This window comes from Ochlerotatus camptorhynchus, unplaced genomic scaffold, assembly GCF_037179485.1.
Source record: "Ochlerotatus camptorhynchus isolate MF236.1 unplaced genomic scaffold, CSIRO-AGI_Acam_v1.1 ptg000250l, whole genome shotgun sequence".
Classification (NCBI taxonomy): domain Eukaryota; kingdom Metazoa; phylum Arthropoda; class Insecta; order Diptera; family Culicidae; genus Ochlerotatus; species Ochlerotatus camptorhynchus.
Genome location: NW_027040740.1, coordinates 1,427,119 through 1,446,796, shown reverse-complemented (window position 1 = coordinate 1,446,796; position 19,678 = coordinate 1,427,119). Strand labels below are relative to the sequence as shown.

General features: G+C 36.2%; 1 protein-coding gene across 1 annotated transcript in view; it reads left to right on the top strand.

Moving 5' to 3' along the window:
* The first annotated feature begins 715 nt into the window (after positions 1-715).
* LOC135704895 (homeobox protein Dlx4a-like) overlaps positions 716-19,678 on the top strand; it is a 28,663-nt gene continuing 9,700 nt past the window's right edge. Inside the window, exon 1 of the mRNA XM_065226436.1 lies at positions 716-1,059. Within this exon, the coding sequence (XP_065082508.1) occupies positions 789-1,059 (271 nt within the window). The 5' untranslated portion in view covers positions 716-788. The remainder of the gene's footprint in view (positions 1,060-19,678) is intronic.

Here is a 19,678-nt window from a genome sequence, read left to right as displayed (position 1 = left end):
CTTTAATCGAGTTCTTATTCAAAGAGTATTGATAGATAAGACTTTAATCTTTCATTTGGTATGTTGAAATCAGAAAACCAAATTAAGATTAAAAAAATATAGCTAACCAAAGTTGGCAATACAAAAAAACAAAAAATGTTGAATAACTCACTTAGCAGTCATTTCCGACCCTATGTTTCATGGGGATTTTTTCATAACTTTAGGAGCCCTATCTACCCTGAAAATATGTAAAACCCGGAACCAAACACCCTGTACACAGTCGTCCAGTCAGTAAAGTTTTACTGGGTTTTTGAATTGCAAAACTGTTCGGTAAAAGATTTTTTACTGTGAAAAAAAAAAAAAAAATAGAAAATGTATTCCGAACTTGTACAGACTTAATTCTGTTAATCACTTTTAATGATAGAAAATCAAATTGGTCGATTTAATGGTTCCTTACGCATAACGTTCATGTGAATTTTTACCGACTTTTTCAGCAATTCAAAAACCCAGTAAAAATACTGACTCCTGTAAAATAATCTAAGTGTGTATGTTAAAAAAATACCATTATTATCCCCTGAAGAAATGCAACTGTCGGTGGATATTCAAATCCGAGAGCAACCCTTGACTGGTTTGTTTATTGTTTACTCTGTAGCTCCGCCTAACTCAATATGGTTTATTTTTGAATATAACCAGACGCTTGAAAATCCAGTGTTAGTTCACTATCGACCGCCGAGCGTGCACCTTATGTTTAAGGAATCGAAACATATTAAATCAATTCCAAATGATAAAGTGTAGAAAAGTGATATATTATGTGTACGAATCATATAAATTTTAGTGTTGAGCGTTTGTTATCTGATATATCTAGCCATTCACAACAGTTGAGATTATTGACCGAATGTGGTGATTGTGGTTTAAAAGAATTGAGTGACTCTAACGAAGCAAATTTAAAAAGTCGTGGCATTAATTCTTATACAACACCACCCTCAAATTTTGAGCAAACTAATGCTGTACAATGTGAGAATTCGGATACAGTACAAATCAAACGACCATTACCGATGAGGGTGAAACCATTAAGCATAGGTGAGTAAATAAGCACTTTTCGAAGGACGTCAATAGGTGTCACAGTGGTAAGGAAAATACTGGATATGAAAATTTGTTGAAGCTCGCGCCCGCCGTATTTTAAAGATGAATTGTTATAAATATTTCACTAAATAATAATGCGCATTTTGCACCAAAGTAGACTCCTCCCTCCGAATTGTTTTTGCACTGAGCAGGCTTGCTTCCATTTTTTGCTATAAAAAAAATATTTTCGAAATTTTGGAATCATTAGATGTTATCATGGTTGCTTCCACTTACTTGCTATAAACAATTGTTTTTCGGTATTATGAAATCATTAGGTTTAATAATGATGATTAGTACTTGTAAGTTACAAGAAAAGGTTGTAAACTAGGTGTTTGATACATAAAACCTGTCATTATTGCATTCAGTGCTTCACAATAAGCGATTATACGATTCGTGAGCGCTCACTCTGAGTGAACGTTCACGAGTCATAAATTTGCTTATTCTGCCGCGTTGAAAGCGAAAATGACAGGTTTTATGTGTGAAATGCATACTTTCCAACCTCTTCTTGATTCTGACAAGTACAAACTATTATAATAGCATCAAATGATTCCACAATTCAGAAAAATATTTTTTTATAGCGAAGTGAGTGGAAGTAACCCTGGATGTTATAATATAATGATATTTTGTACTTGTTAGGTACAAGAAGAGGTTGAAAGGCATGTGTATGAAACATAAAACCTGTTAAATTCGCTTTCAAATAGTTATAATTAGCAATTTTACGACTAGCTAGCACTCACTCTTGAACGCTCACGAATCATAAAATCGCTGATTGTAACACTCTGAAAGCGAAATTGACAGCTTTCATGTGTCAAAGACATACTTGACAACCTCTTCATTTAACTTACAAGTACAACATATCATAATAACATCTAATGATTTCATAATTCCGAAAAACATTTTTTTATAGCCAATGAGTGGAAGAAACCCTGGCACTGAGACCACAACAATAATAATTATATATTTTTATAATTAATATGTTTATTCTATTGAAATATGTAGTGATTACATTCATAATAATCAAATTTTATTTTAAATGGACTGATCGAAAAAATATCTGGAGGATTACTTTTAGCGAAAGAGTCTACTTTGGTACAAAATGTGTATTTTCTATGATTGCCATATGAAATTTATTTATAAATCAACCGTATAAATATTTACCTCATTTCGAAATAAACAAAGCTGGAGAAAATAATAATTTTGACTTTTGTCACACCTCCTTCAATATTTCTGAATCATAAGGGGGAAATTTCAAAATGTGTGGACCCTTTGACATTTGGAGAACAACTCCTAGTACGGCAATGCACTTTATTCGAAGTGTAATGCTGTGCTGTTAGTCAAACGATGGTGATTACTCCTAATATTAGTGATACGGTATCTTGATATAGCTAAAGAAAAAAAAAATGGGGATTATATCACAAAAATACCCGACAAGGAAAAAAAGAGGTAAATAGTTACTTACAATGCTCATTTCTTGCAATATAATATTTTACATCATAGATACTGCATGTATTTCTGATTAATTTCCTTTAATAATACCATAGAGGTATAAGACCAGAACGTCTCGAAGAAACGTGCTCAACTTTTTGGCTCAGCCCTGGTACTATCTTCTGTCCCAAGCTAATCGATGCACCCCTCAAAACATCATTTTATCTGTCAAACTTTCTTAGCTAATCAAAACCAATGTTGCTGATTGATGAGAGAAGCCGCGATTTGAAACCGACAATAATCTCCACTGGAGAGAACTACAAACCAAAACTGTCTCTGTTCATCAGTCACCTACCGCTTCAAGAGAAGAGCGAAAGAGTGCCCTTAAGGTTTACGCCTTTATCCGTTCATTCTATGAAATGCACAAATCCAAGCCGATACCGAGGAAACTCGGGCACTGAGTGAGTGCCGCTCGAGTTTCAGGTGGCTTGAATCACTGATTGACTGAGTCAATGGTTGAGCAAGATTTTACTGGTTATTATGTACGGATACGGAGACACGACAAAGAGAGAGAAAGAAAGTTTCTTTTTCTCTCTGCCTGCCGCAGTCCGCGTTCTGTTTCATTGGTGAAACACCTAAATTTTTCTGCGGGTAGGCGAAATAGTTTGCAACAAATGGATGGTTTTGCGCTAACGCTAACTTCTTTTGATGTAGACGGTTTGGTGATTAATCTACCTTAAAGTGAGATCAAAAATATATTTTTTTATCTGATTTAGATAGAGACTTAACGTCTAGCACAAAGTTGTAGCAAATGTTATTTTAAGCAACTTTGTTTAACACTCAAAATTTCTAGCTCTTATAAATTACGAGATATGTATCATTTTTCGTGAAATGCGCCTTTAAATCATACTTTTTAACATAACTGATTTTCTAGGCATCCTACAATTTTAGTTTCTTCTACATTTATATTTTGCATGTTTAAACACATGCTTTTGCTGAACATTGTAAATAATTATCTCTTGAAACAAAAAAGTTATTCGTGAATAATCGATATTTTTAGGGGTATTTGCTCCTCAAATAACTATTTCCGGCGCAAATTGGCGTAAAATTCTAGGAAGGATTCTGAATCTATACCTATTTTACTGCCGAAAAGTTTTAAAAACATGTGGCAGCACGTGATATTTTAGGTGTTTTTTAATAACTAAAAAACTCCTGCAAATGTCTAATTTGTGAATACACTGGAGTCGCTTTTTACGCGGTTTTTTTTTACACGGTTTTTTTTCACGCGGTTTTTTTTTGCGGATTTCGGAATTTACACGGTTTTTTTATCCGGATTTCGGAATTTACGCGTTTTTTTTTTTGCGCGGATTTTGGTTTTTTTTTCGCCGATTTCAGAATTAACACGGTTTATCGTTATACACTAGAGTCGCTTTTTACGCGATTTTTTTACACGGTTTTTTTACGCGGATTTCTACTGGGATTGAATCCAGGCCTGCTGGGGTGAGAGGTAATCACGCTTACCACTACACCACCGGCGCCGTTTGAATATGTATTTTTGTATGGCAAACAACTATGTAGAATATGTAAATATACAGTTTTCATTTCGGTGGCACTCTTGTTCCATCTGGCCCTATATTTCCCGCCCCCTATGTAATAATAAGTAACGAAAAATCACCCTTTCCACACATACGTTACATAATTTGTAATGCAAATCATAAAAGATTTTTTTATATTTCTTTTTCAGTTTTAAAAATAATTGTTTCTGTACTTACCCGAATGAATAATTTCAACATTCTCATTCTCATCCATGCATTGTGCGTTTATTGCAAAAATGTGGCGACCCCGACATGACACTGAATCTATTTTCAGGTTCAACAGTCGCCCCTATGCACGCTTACTATAAAGTTGTTTTATTTCCCTTGCCCCTTTATCAACGTACCCAGGTACATCTGCTTCAACGAACATGTAGACTCACTCTAACTCAATTTGTTTCTATCAGCACACTCTGACTCAGACCTCGAGTTAGAAGCATGGTGAATCAGAACGACTAAGCTCAATTACTGAGAGAGAGAAAGTCTGGTTAGATGAACACATTCTCAGCATTTGTCTATTCTCCCACTGAGTTGAGTCGGAATATTTTTGTTATTGCCTCTGTCCTATTCGTAGTGAGAGCCTGGTTGGAAAGTGAACATTGTGAGTTGTATCTCTCAAATAATGGTACTGAGTTTTCATTGATGCGAAAATTTGCAACATTGATCAAAACAAACATAGTGTAGTACTAGATTTTCTACTAGAATGGGGTACGCTTATAGATGTTCTTGGGAGCAATAGGCCAAGTAGTGAGCCAATTTAAAATCGTTAGTTTCCAACGGTCTTCTCTGTACATTTGTCGAAGGTCTTAAATGCAAATGCAAAGTATTTGTACTGCCATTCTATTATGTAAGAAAACGAACCACCGCCAATCGGTTTCAATTCGATTAGATTTATTTCATTTCACCTCGAAAGTATTTTCGCTCTTTTCATATGCATGTTGTTTGACATCCACACATGGCGAAACAAAATGTTAGTTTCACATAGAAAAATACCGTTGCGGCAGATAAGGACAATCCCTTTGTTTACGTTGTGTGGCGACATCTACTATTTGCAAGTGGGTACTCGAAACAAAAGTTATCCGTCACCTTGCCGGGAGCTTGTTTCAGCTACTCTGCTGATGTTTTCTTTTTCTAGAATAGGTGTTATGCTTTATGCATGATGATATTTAGGTTGCATACATGTAGGAGCGTGCGTTTTAATTGGTGGAAGTATACATTTAGGATGCATTTAATACACATTTGTAAGGTTTTCACTTTCGGTAACTCTTGTTTTACATTACTCATAACAGCAATTCAAACTATTCAAAGACTGCTAACGAGTTACCAATAAAAAAGTTCACGAGGATATATTTCATCACATATCTGGAACGAAAATTTGTGCTACAGTAAAAATTATCTTTAACATACGCTCTCTCTTGCAGGTGAGTCAAAGTGGGAGTGATATTAATTCCTCTCAATTAATGGGAATTTCGCTAAGCGGTATTTCCCGAGCGAACTTTTTTGTTAGAACAAGAATGTTCGCTCGAGAAATACCGCTTTGCGAAATTCTCATCGATAATTTCCCTAGTGAAAACATCTCGCTTGTGATAATGAACTTTTTTCGATATTTCCACACTGCTCCCATTCTCTTATAGCTATGTACCTACCTGTTTGTTTTTTGGTTCTGGTGTGTTGTAGCGAAAGTTTTCGAAGGTGTTCCATAACCCGAGCAAAGCTGGAGATCAAATTGAAATCAAAATTTGCTGTTACGATGTAACTTATTTTGAATACTCCAGTTGATCTCATTTTGGTTGACTTAACGGTAAACACAGCAAAAATGAGAGCAAACTTTTACACTGTTGAATCAAATGGAAAACTAATCTTGCTTTCAATAAAATCAATTTGATTACTGATTTTGCATTCATAATGTTTAACTGAATGCGGGCATGGCGTAAATGGTTAGTATCCATTAGACTGATGCAAAATTTGAAATTTTCGCTCCACAGTGTTCGGGTCCTGATTAGCCTCCGAAAGTTTAAACTCATTTGATAAGAAACTGACTTGGCACAAATCATTTGAAGTTATGGAAATTACTATGGGAAAACAAAACTTTTTGTTCATTGTGTTTTAGCTTTTTCACATATTGTACTGTTAATAAATTCTATTCCTATTCTTATGGGAATTTTTATCAGCTACAAATTTGCAGAAAATCGTTTTTCAACCAAACGTCAAATTAAATAGTTATTAATTGTTTAAGAGATTGATAATCTTATGGCAAGATTAAGCAACTGTATTGTGGGCAACACTGTATTCTGTAGTGTGACATAGTAATGCTCGTTTTGCTAGAGTGAAGAAAAATAGCACTGACCAATATATGCTCCGTTTCAGTGGTGTCGTGTATTCAAATCATTATTAATGCTCCTGTGTGCAATAAAACAACGACTACATTATATGAGTTCATGGAACTGGTTCATGAAGTTCGAGTACTAGTGCTGGAATCTGAATTAGCCGTGTAGAAGGCTTACAATTAGAATCTTAGCAAATAAATATTGCAGTAGAATCATTTTTTTTTTCAATCTCAAAACATTCTTTTCCTGAACCCCTTATCTTATGAAACAATAACAAACAATGATTATTTATTACAGTATCATTGTTGTTAGCAATATTTAGTTCGACTAATCATTCTAATGAGTGTACGATAACATAGTTGAAAATTGTTTCAATAATTTATAAAGAACAATTATGTAAGATGTATTTTATTGGGAGCGATGTTCATCCCAGAAAAACATACCAAAACAAATGTTTGCTGTTGGATTTCTTTAAAGGCAAATCTATATGACTATTTAATGATTGGGATAGATCTTTTTACAATATTCAAACCTCAAAAATCAAAGGAAGCTATTCCAATGAGATATACATGTTTTCCTATACTGCAAAGTTAAATGACAGTCCAATAGTTTCTACATGTCTGTTTACACGCGACATATCAACAAACGTCAAAAATCGTTAAAAGCAACTCCAATAAAATATACATGATTATCTTATATGATATATCTTTTAGTGAGCAATATTCATCATGAAAACAGGTACATTTTACTCGATTTGCTCATAGTGCAAACTTATATGATTTTCCATTAGTTTCTAGATGCCTGTTCCCACCCATGACATATCAACAGTTTTTCACCATGAAATATATCAGACAATATTTATATACATCTTACCTATCGCTAACCACGTTCGAAGCAAAGTATTATCAAGTACTAAGTATGTGAAATTACGATAGAAATCATTCCATATCGCAGTCATAGTTTTTAAGTGATAATCCATTGGAATCTATCAATCATTACATAGAATGAATAAATCTCCTGACATTGCTATGTTATAAGATGGAGCCAATAAACGGTACATGTCGATTTGTTTCAGTGTATAGTCCTCTCCAGGCGGGTTCGTATTGGTGTGATTTGCGTGTGTTAGTGAGATGAAATTTTTTGTTAGCTGTGAGAAATTTTTTGTTTGCTGTAAGAACTGTCATTCTAAATTAAAAATAAACAACAAAACGAAAACAAACCCTACGCTTGCACGGTAACAGTCAAATACCCTTTTATAAGTAAAAGTTAACCCATTTGTAATAAAAGTGGCTTTACTCATTTATGACTAAATTATTTTAACAACAATGAGTTTCTGCTAACAGTAGCTAACAGTTACTACTTAATTGGCATCATAAATTACTCATTTATTAGTAGTGCCACTTTTATTGACAATGGGTTAACTTTTACTCATAAATGGGTGTTTTATTATTACTGTGTACATGGCAGTATACACTAGTGTGTGTAAAATTATATTATTAGATTAGTGTTCGTGAGATCCTGCTTGGAGAACTCAATAGACGAGTGCACGGATGGATTTGAGTTCACTCACTCGACAAAAAGTGACACAACAGCGGGGCCCTGTTTACTAAAAAAGAACACATGAATAATACTCGCATAACATTTGAAAATGGATTATCAATTTTTCTAAACAACTTGCAAGGTCCTTTTCACGAGAACCGAAATATGCTTACGTAAACCAAGAGCACTATCGGGAAGGGGAGAATTTCTCCTACCCGGTGGTGTTGTTAGTTTGCGTGGGCGTATTCGGTTCGTGCGAAAAGGGCTTAACAAGTTTTCTGTACAAAAGGTGATAGGCCCGTTTCAAATGTTACGCGAGTATTATTCATGTGTTCATTTTTAGTAAACAGGGCCCCGGTGTTGTGTCACTTTTTGTTGAGCAAGTGAACTCAAATTCATTCGTGCACTCGTCTATAGTCCTCTCCAGGCGCGTTCGTATTGGTGCGATTTGCGTGTGTTAGTGAGATGATTTTTTGTTTTCTGTAAGAACTGTCATTCTAAAGTAAAAATAAACAACAAAACGAAAACAAACCCTACGCTTGCACGGTAACATTCAAATACCCTTTTATGAGTAAAAGTTAACCCATTTTTAATAAAAGTGGCGTTACTCATTAATGCGTAAATTATTTTAACAACAATGAGTTTCTGCTAACAGTAGCTAACAGTTACTACGTAATTGGTAAAATAAGTTACTCATTAATATATGGTAGTTGGGTTTTCTGTGATGTCTTCATTTACACTCAGCTGACTCGTTAACGTTTGATGATATCGTTCCCTCGATGGGAAATGATTGTTTAGTAAGTTTACGCTTCGCTGCTGAGCGACTACCTCCAAGTGTATGTATGTGACCGGTGCGTGATGAGTTAGTTGATTCTTGGGGTTGATGCATATATTATGTCACGCTCTAAGGGGGGAGGGGGGGGGGGGTTTCTAAGATTTTGTGACAAGCAATGCATTAGGTATAGGAAAAACGTCACTATAGGGAGGAGGGGGTAATTTTTTGCTCGATTTAGCGTGACATAATTAATGCATGGGCCCTTGGTGACGTTTTACACTTAGTAAAAGAAGCCTGTGATCCGAAAAACTTGGAGCAACGTCAATACATCTGGATGTTGGTAACTGGAACCTGTCAATTACCGGCATGATTATGTGGTCAATATGCGATCTACGAGATCCTTGACACCATGTGGTGAGGACGCTGTTACACCTGCTGAATGTGTTGTATAGTTTGTATCTATGAAATCGTAGAAGATCTTTCACTGCTTCACCATTAGCATTACATTCGGAGTGATAAAGTTGCTTGCTGATGATTTTTCGGTCCACTGGTAACAGATCTGCGAAGCGAATGTGAGCATTAAGATCCCCCATGATAAGCACATTCGACCTTTATTGCTCGTTCATTCCTAAGTAACATTGTAAGTTTTATCGAGGTTTTAAAGCATGCTACAAGTCTAAATCACGGTCTTGAGAACCCTTATAAAACCAACATTGTTACTTGGGTTCCGTTGAGATACCGGAATGAATTTTCTATCTCTGGGTCTGCTCGTGATCCAGCCGATTTTGCATAGATTGAGAATATGAATAATCCTGTGCCAAAAAACGGCACTCGTAGCATGCAAATATTGTCCGTGACTCGTTGGAACTTATTCATTCCAATGAGCTCTCGACGCACAAGTATTGACGTGCCGCCTCCCATGTCTGCTCCTGTTTTCGTCTGTTGATTAACGTTGTACCACTTGAAATTCGATGTTTGGACTGTGCATGATGCCATGTGCGTCTCCTGAAGGTAAGCCACTTGTACTTCTTGATCCTTCAAAAAGCGGTATCGCGGTCACAAATCTGCGAGCATTCCGACACATTCCAGGTAGCAGCAATAAAAGATCGAATTGGTACCATAGAGGTAACTCTTAGGCTAGTAGGTCCCAAAAAAACGTGCTCAACTTTTTGGCTCAGCTCTGGTACTATCTTCGGTCCCAAACTAATCGATGCACCCCTCGAAACATGGGAATATCCACTAACCCCTCATTTTATCTTTCAAACTTTCATAGAGAATCAAAACAAACATAGTGTAGTACTAGAATTCCGACTAGAATGGGATACGTTAATCGTTTGCTGTGGACCAATAGGCTAGTGAAGTAGTGAGCCAATTTAAAATCGATAGTTTCGTATTGATTGTTGGTTGTACGGCTTTGTTCTCACAAATGGATATGGTTTGCTGAGTTACTTCTTGGACAACTTTGGGAGTTACTTGTATTGTATTTCGTGTAAAGGAACATTTGTTCGCGTTACCGTTATACTCGAGTTACTACACGATACCAGGATACCAGGGCCTTGAATGCTCGTGGAGGTTATTTCCGGAGCACCCAAAGAGGTGGCCAGGTGAAAGCTAAGCGATGACGCATTTCAGCTACTCAAAGAAAGCTTATGAGATGAATAGGATGGAAGAAAGAGTTTTGTTACCTGAATGTAATTTCATCACACTGTCGTAATGGTTTCACCAAAGAGGTAACTCTAAACCCAGAAGGTCCAGAAGAAACGTACTCACCTTTTTGGCTCAACTCTGGTACTCTCTTCGGTCCCAAGCTAATTGATGCACCCCTCGAAATATAGGAAAATCTAAAGAGCCTGAATTTATAAAGAGACGACATGTCAAAATTGGAACAATCGATTATCTGTCAAAGTCATAAGAAAAGTCATTCCAATCGAGCAGAAGACCTGTCAAATTGATAAGATGTCGCCTCTTTATAAATTAAGGCTCTTTAGGAAAATCCATAGGCCCCTTATTTTATCTGTCAAACGTTCATAGCGAATCAAAACAAACATACACTGATACAAATTCAACGATTATTATTATGTGTCCCACACATGATTTTTTGCAATGTGATAAACAAATGATATATATGTGTCGGACTCATACTTCTTATATGTAACCATAAAATTCACTTGTAACCACACATACTATTCATTTGACTTATCAATTTCATGTGTTCTTGTGAGTGGATTCTGTTTATGTGTGGATAACCATGTGGAATTTTACATGGAAATTCGCCAATAAAAATGTGTCGAATTTTATGAGTGTAGTGTTGTACTAGAATTTCGACTAGAATTGGGTACGTTAATCATTTTGCTTGGGACCAATAGGCTAGTCAAGTAGTGAGCCAATTTAAAATCTTTAGATTCCATCGATTGGTTGTTTATTTATTAATTTGTTGTCAATCAATGTAGACCGTTTTAAAATTGTTGACTTAAGTGCTATTTTTACAATTGGAGTTGGCGCCGCTGGGATGTTCTGAGGCATAACATCTCTGATCACACGCCTTCCTTCGGAAGAGAAGTAAAGCCGTTGGTCCCCGGTTCATGAGTTGATGGGTCGATAGGGGTAGGGTCCAGGTGTGGGAGCTGCCTGACATATCAAGCTCATCTCGCCTCGCCTAGCCGATTACCTTTTCTAGGCATCACGAGAGAGATTTTATTAGTAGGGTAACCGCACCAATAGTGGAAGTAAGTTTCTATAGTGGATTATGGAGTCTCCATAAGCCACTATAGGAATACATTGCACTAACGTAACTCCACTATTGATGTGTTTACCCAATGTTAATAAAATTGCAACTGATAGTAGAGGGTACCGTAAAACGGGGTAACTTTGATAGTTTTTTGAAGTATGTTCTAAATATTGTTTACAACAATGAATGATTTTCAAATTAATTTTTTAACAAGTACTTAGGATCCAAGAGCCAATTCGTTAGTTACATGATTACCGGAAATTATTGGATTTGCACATTCATTTTCGTCTTGTGACCGAACATCAGGTTTTTTGTTTTGGGGTTACTTTGATAATACTCGATAAATGTAGAAAACCATGCGTGAATCTCAAACAATTTAGATCAAGAAATAAGAAACTATGAATGAGTATATATTCAGAATCATCATGAGCAATAAGAAACCAATATTATATTTGTGATTACTTTATCGGAAATTCATTTACTTTAATTTACTTAAAGGTTATACCTTAAGCTACAAAATGGAACCAACATTTCTAATTTGGCAATACCGCACAGTGTAAATTTAATCATTATATTCTACTATCAAAGTTACCCGCATTATCAAAGATACCCCGTTTTACGGTACTTACAGTTTATAAAGAATCAGTCCGGGACTACACTCACAATAATTTACACGTTGAAGCTACGTGAAAAAATCACTTAAGCTCTCACTTTTTCCTCTCCTCTCAATTTTATGTAGCTCACGTAGAATGTATGTTATGTTCCTTGTATTTCACATGGAGTTCCTTTTTAACACACTTACATAATCAATGAAATGTACGTGATTGTCACATAACACTGAGTCTATGTGCGTTTCACGTAAAGCTTATGTGATTTACACATCTAAAAAAAGAGTGATAAGTAGGTACACTCAGAGCGTTGCAAATCATGGCGGCATCACGATACCCTTTGTTCGGTATTTTTAAAAGATAATAGCCAGATGTAAGTACCTATAAAATTATGGATTATTTTTTTCTCTTTGACAAAAACAAACTGACTGTTTCATCGTGCTCAACAGAATGATTTCAAGCAGTCCAGCAGTTTCTTCCGCTAAGGAAAAAAGTACTTCGGCCCATCCCCATGATTGTTCAGATTGTTTGTGCTTCGTATCGAATATTAAAAAAAAACTGATGTAGTGAATTTAGCATGTATTAATAAATTAAAGGAATATTATTATATATTACTACTATGAATACGGCAAAGATTTAATCTACATATTAAGAAAATATTTGTATAAACAGTGTCAAAATATTGATACTAGAATCCTCCAATGAATATTGCCGACCAAATCACGTAACTTCTATGTGATAATCTTGTGATGGTTAAGCTTCATGAAATGAGTGCCCCTACATTAGAACCACGTAGCTCTTATGTGAAAAGTACGATGGAAAAAAATCTACATATATTTTTACGTAGCATTGACGTGAAAATTGTTCTTAGTGTAGCTACACATAAATAGTTCAATCACCCACAGTAGGCCACGGTGGCAAACATCATAGCCATGCAATGATTGAGCTTTGATGGGTATGTTATTCCAAAATATAATTGGACATCGGTTTTTGACCTCTACCCTTCACAATAACCATTCACAATATCGTTTTTTACGCGGTTTCTCAAAATAACGCTAATTGGCTGTGTGTATGCCAACCAATGTATATGGTGTGTACTCTATGCCCAAGGATAAATTCGAGAAAATATCCAAACTGAAAGATTGAACTCAGACCATCTGAGGTCTTTTACATAAAAATTGAAAATTTAATATATTAAGCAGTTTGAAAAGCGGTCAGGTGTTTATTTGTATGCCTTTTTTTAAGTACGTTATGGTATATCCTTTCTTTTCTTACTATACACTTCACAATTTAAAGAACACAAATCTCAAGATTATTACTCTTGAAATATAACTCGTGATAAAGTTCGAGTCGTCAATTTTAATTACTCGAATGATATGATCCATTGATTTTGTTTGTTCAGTTTTTATCCGCATGTCTTGCGAAACACACCAACTGGTTGAAATTGTTCCTATCAATACCAGGTTGGATTAGTACTTTGTAAAGTCCCCTTTTAACCTATCAGAAGCGTCTGCTTTTTCCACCCTACATGGAAAATTACATATCCATTTTAACTATTAAAACCTGTTTAAGTTTGACTCAATTGACTAACTATCTGTTTGTAAAATGCTGCTAAAATAACAACGTTGAATCATAAAATCATAATCAATAACATATGCCATTACCTCAGTTTCGCAATCGCTGGACTTTGCGTAAAATAATATATCCTGCTCAAGATTGGAATTACGTTGTTAATTGGGCATTGAATGTTAGAGGCATAGATATTCGCTTTAACCAATGCTACTGACAAACTTACTACGAGGTTTAGGTATGTACAAAAAGGAACGGATTGCGTTAAGAGTAAACTCTGGCAGTTTTCGCGTAGCATCTATTCCTACATACACTGGTCGGTCACGCGAGAACTGCGTTTAAAAGGAGAAAAATGAATAAATAAATAACACGCAGCGCAAGATGATACTTGATATCATCCATATGGTGATGAACGATCGCACTGAGAACACCAAGTGTGGAAAACATTTCCCGGGGTCTAGGTAGACTACTTACGCGACTTGAGTTTATTTACGCGTCAATTGAACAACAATTTATTTATCAAAATGTTTGGAAATGTATCATTCATTCATAAGACAAATGGTTTGGAAACGGAAAATGAAAAATGATGCAATAAACCAAACCAATAGGATGCTAATAGGGTGTAATTGAAATTATCAAGCATTGCAGCATAATAACAATTTGGTTTAGATATTTTACGCATGGATACTGACGAGTGAATAGAAACGCTCATAATGAGCATGATTAGTTTAGTCCCCCCCCCTTCCATACACTATTATTTTATAACATTCTTTGTTAAAATATACGCATAGCGGCGCATGTGGTGTAGTGGTAGGCGTGATTACCTCTCACCCCAGCAGGCCTGGGTTCAATCCCAGTCGGCGCCGCCGAGATGTTCTGAGGCATAACATTTCTGATCACGGCTTCCTTCGGAAGGGAAGTAAAGCCGTTGGTTCCCGGTTCATGAGTTGATGGGTCGATAGGTAGGTTCAAGGTGTGGGAGCTGCCTCCTACCCTGCATCCTGAGAACGGAAGGACTTAGGGAAATGTTAATATGAGCTGATTCATTAAAAATGATACATTTTTGGTATTATTTTGCTTAAAAAATACAAAATTGGATTATTTTTAAAAATTTGACAAAAATATAAAATAACTAAAGAAATACTTTTAAGCATTTCAACATCTAACACTCTGCACCTGATTTGAGGGCATAGGTGGTTGAAATTAACAATTTAACTTTGAAACACAATTTTAAAGTTATTTTTCTGTCAGTGTATATTGTAGTGTAATTTATGATTTTTTCGAAAAAATAAAAAATAAATCAACCAACATATGCGCAAAATCAATTAAAATCGAAGCGAGTTATGCCAACCAATTTGCTATTTGGCATAGACGATCTATAGATTCATTATCTTTAATCAATCACAACATTTTCTGATACATTTTTTTTTGCTTTATTTCCTGAAACATCATAAGTAAATTTTGAAAGATTGCTGTAAAATGAGAACATTAAGAGATAGACAAAAATATTTCTTCAACAAAGTAGATTGAAATCATCTCATCTCATCTCTGCCAAAAATCATATGTCTATGATAAAATAAAATAAAGTAAAAGTTCCATTTCGAATAATTTGAGGACCTTCCTAATTTTAAAAACAACCAAAAGAAGGAGCTATTTAAGCAAAAAGAAGTTCACCGAAGAACCTAACAAAAAAAAAAAACTAAAACTTGTGTACTGCAACTAATGCCTTGGTAAATTCCTACACTGGACCACTGTGCAATACCTCGTCAGTTGCTCTCCTCTTAGAATTGTTAAGCAGGTTTTGACGTTTCATTGGAACTGAAAGAAAATTGGTGGTAAAAAAAGTCCAAAATATTCGTGTAACTTGTGATGTGAAAGGTACCCACCATCAGTGCAACAGGGATAGTAAAGTGTGGGAACCCAACGTTAAGTATAATCATATTTAACTACTTTTGGGCACAACTAACTTACTTTTGGGTAGAAAGCGAGTGGCAAATTCCATACGAATTGTACACAAGTAAATGAAAACTACTTTGACCCGCTTTACCTACTATTCTGCACTATAGTGCCGAGATGAGTGAAAAGAACTTACTTTTGGGTACTTTTTTTCTTACTGTGTATGTCTGCAAAGACTTCACCGGAGTGAATGTTCTGCTTGATGGTTTGTTGTAGCAGAGTGAATGAATCTCATTGAAGACCTTCGGGAAGACATACGACCATATGGAGGTAGGCTTGCAATTTCTCATTACAGCTAAAATGCTAATTTTTGGAATTATGAAACTATGAGATACTATAATGATAATTTTTATTTGTAAGAAGCAAGAATGGGTGGTAAAGTTTGTGTATGACATACACAATTTATCAATTTTGCTTTCAGAAGGTCACAACTAGCGATTTTATGATCTCTGATTGCTCGCTCATCACGTTGCTCATCGTTACAGCTAATCGCTATTGTGATCCTCTGAAAGCTAAATTAACATGTTTTATGTATCATACAAATACTTTATCTGCTCTTCTTGCATCTTGTCAATAAAATTACCATTAAAATATTTTATAGCTTCATAAATCCGAAAAATAGCATTTTAGCTGTAATGAGCAATTGCAAGCTTGTATGGAGGTATGCCTTCACGTGATAAGAGACTGACTACCCCATGATCCATTGTCCAGTCAACTACTCCTTAGCCTACCCTCTCCCGGTCAAATGATTTCATAGACCGGGGACCAACGGCTTTACTTCCCCGAAGGAAGGCGTGATCAGAGATTTTATGCCTAAGAACATCCCAACGGCGCCGACTGGGATTGAACCCAGGTCTTTTGGGGTGAGAGGCAATCACGCTTACCACTACACCACCGGCACTGCTATGCTTGATATTATGTCCGATAACAAAAGAAAATGCAAGTGCATCTCTCTTGTTGCCGGGCAGATAAAATCGTTCTCGACCGATCCACAAAGCAAATTGAACTCAATCCCCCTTATTCTGCGAGTGTGAGGTGACTCTCCGTGCAAATCAAATGAAGAATCACCTCACACGATGTGGCATTTGTCACCTCGCCGGGGAGAGAGAGAGTCATGTGACGCGTAACTTTCCTGCAAATCTCCTTTAATCAAAAATTTGTAACAAATTTTTAAAAATTGAACATATTGTGAACAGACTTGTAAGTGTTAGCGTCGTGTCTCGAGGATTTTTTAGTTTCCGTTAAATTGTGGTAACATAGTGGCAGGTAGTGTTCGTGAGTGTTGTGCAGTTTTCTCCATTGGAAAACTCCCTGGTAGGCAAAGATAGAACGCAGAAATCCACCTCACCGAAACTTGCAAAACCCGCCACCACATGGACGAACAACTGCCTTTTTAGAGGCCATGCCATGAGGGGTGACGATAGAGATGGCCATTTTGAATGGACGATAATGGGTACGACAAACTGGCGATGAACGACGAATGGCCCGGGTCACTGGCCGACAGCCTGGAGCAGTGACCCAATGACTCACTCAACTTCCAAATTAAAAATCACTGATCGTAAGACCATCAACCTAAAACGGTTGATCATAGCTAAATTTGGACAGTGAACCAATTGTAAAAAGTATGGGAAGTAAAGAGTCACAGTTTTCAAAAGCGGAAATTAGCGGCGCCGGTGGTGTAGTGGTAAGCGTGATTACATCTCACCCCAGCAGGCCAGGGTTCAATCCCAGTCGGTACCACCGGGATGTTTAAAGCCGTTGGTCCCCGGTTCATAAGTTGATGGGTCGATAGGTAGGGTCCAGGTCGCTGGCGTCGGTAGCATTGGTGCTCAGCACGGAAAACAAGTTCGACGGAAATCAAATCAAGGAAAAAAAGAAAGCGGAAATTAATAGTGGAAACTATAATAGCCAACAGCGAAAAGTGTGAGGAGAGATTGACGGATAGAAGCACAGCAGGTAAAACACAATAACTGCTATTTTGTTTGATTTTTGTTTGATCATTAAGACCCCGTTGTATTTAGTACAGATCCACTGCACTGTGCGAAGTTCCGGTAGCCGTACCGGGAAGGTTATACCACAAACGAAGTGACAGACTGGCGAAGAAATCAATTAAAATAATGTGGTTCGCTGTAATAGAATTTTTTAGAAGCTTGTACCATCAGCCCCCAGATGGTCTAGTATTTTTGTTTTGATTTGAACAAAGTTGATTTTGTGTGCAATAATCTTTGACAGCGTGCAAAGAGTGTAACATTTTGTCATGTTTTTATGCATTTCAGTTTTGAGTAGAGTGAAAGAGATAGAACCAAAACATTCTAGTACATTTGGTGAAAATGCCAGTACAATCAACAATCAATACGAAACTAACAATTTTAAATTGGCTCACTACTTGACTAGCCTATTGGTCCCAAGCAAATCGATTTACGTACCCCATTCTAGTCAAAATTCTAGTACTACACTATGTTTGTTTTGATTCGCTATGAAAGTTTGACATATAAAATGAGGGGTTAGTGGATTTTCCTAAGTTTCAAGGGGTGAATCGATTAGCTTGGGACCGATGATAGTACTAGAGCTGAGCCAAAAAGTTGAGCTCGTTTCTTCGGGACCTTCTTATCTTAGAGTTAACTCTATACCCAAGTAACCATAGGCACGATATTTCGCCTTTTTGGCTATATACAGCTAAACAACGACTATACCAGTGTTTACAAGTTCTGATGAGGCCCGTATATAGCCAAAAAGGCGAAATAACGTGCCTATGGTTACTTGGGTAGTACAATCCACAATCAATACGAAACTAACGATTTTAAATTGGCTCACTACTTGACTAGCCTATTGGTCCCAAGCAAACGATAGAGATGAACTAGCCTCAGGCTAAAAATCTCTAAAATAAAGAAAAAAAAAAAAAAAAAAAAAAAACCAAGCAAACGATTAACGTATCCCATTCTAGTCGAAATTCTAGTACTACATGTTTGTTTTGATTCGCTATGAAAGACAGATAAAATGAGGGGTTATTGGTTTTTCCTATGTTTCGAGGGGTGAATCGATAAGCTTGGGACCGAAGATAGTACCAGAGCTGAGCCAAATAGTTGAGCACGTTTCTTCGGGACCTACTAGTCTTAGAGTTACCTCTATGTTAGTACTTTTTGGCTCAGCTTTGGTACTATCTTAGGTCCCGAGCTAATCGATGTACCCATCGAAACATAGGAAAATCCACGAACCCCTCATTTTATCTGTCAAACTTTCATAGCGAATCAAAACAAACATTATTTTTCATCTGTTCGGGACATAAATCCACTGCGACCAGTTACCCACATAGAAAAATACTATTTCTAGAATCATTCAACCTTTACTGACACCTTACTAGCTATGTTAACTTTACACAACATAGTTTTGTTATGGTTTATGGAATGTAATAAACATTAAAGAAACACCACTTTCTACTGTTACAGTTTCTGGTATGTTCCAGCTAAATTTTGTTACGGTTGATCAACTTTACTGAACTGTTACAAAACATTACGAATAAAAGTTGTAAACAACTTGTACACGGATACGAATTTTGTTCATTTAAAACAAAAATAAAAATGTTTATACTCTAAACATATGAATTATTCAAAGTAAATTGAAAGCATGTTTAAAACTAAAATATTTATGTTTGAATTAAATTCAAAAGCATGTTTATTTCCACAATATAGGATTTGGGTAAACGGTTTTTAGCGTGTCATGCCTTTTTATTTCCTTCTTGTTACATTCGGAAAAAGTTGCCCCAGCTTTGCTCAACCTCAACAGAAAACGGCCATCCATTCCGATGGAATACGTTTGAAATCAACCTAATTTATGTTTGTGGCCAGAACAAACTGAGTTTACGTTTAAATTTACCTCAAATATTTTTGTTACGACGGTAGTTTTTTCTGCGTGTACAACGCTTACGTTTTTCGATTATGGTTGCTTTATGTTTTTTACAATTGGTAAAATAGAAGAAAACGCTTTTGATTGAAATGGTGCTCGTGAGTTCATAGTCCCCCTTATTCTGCGAGTCACGTGACTCTCTCTCACCGGTGAGG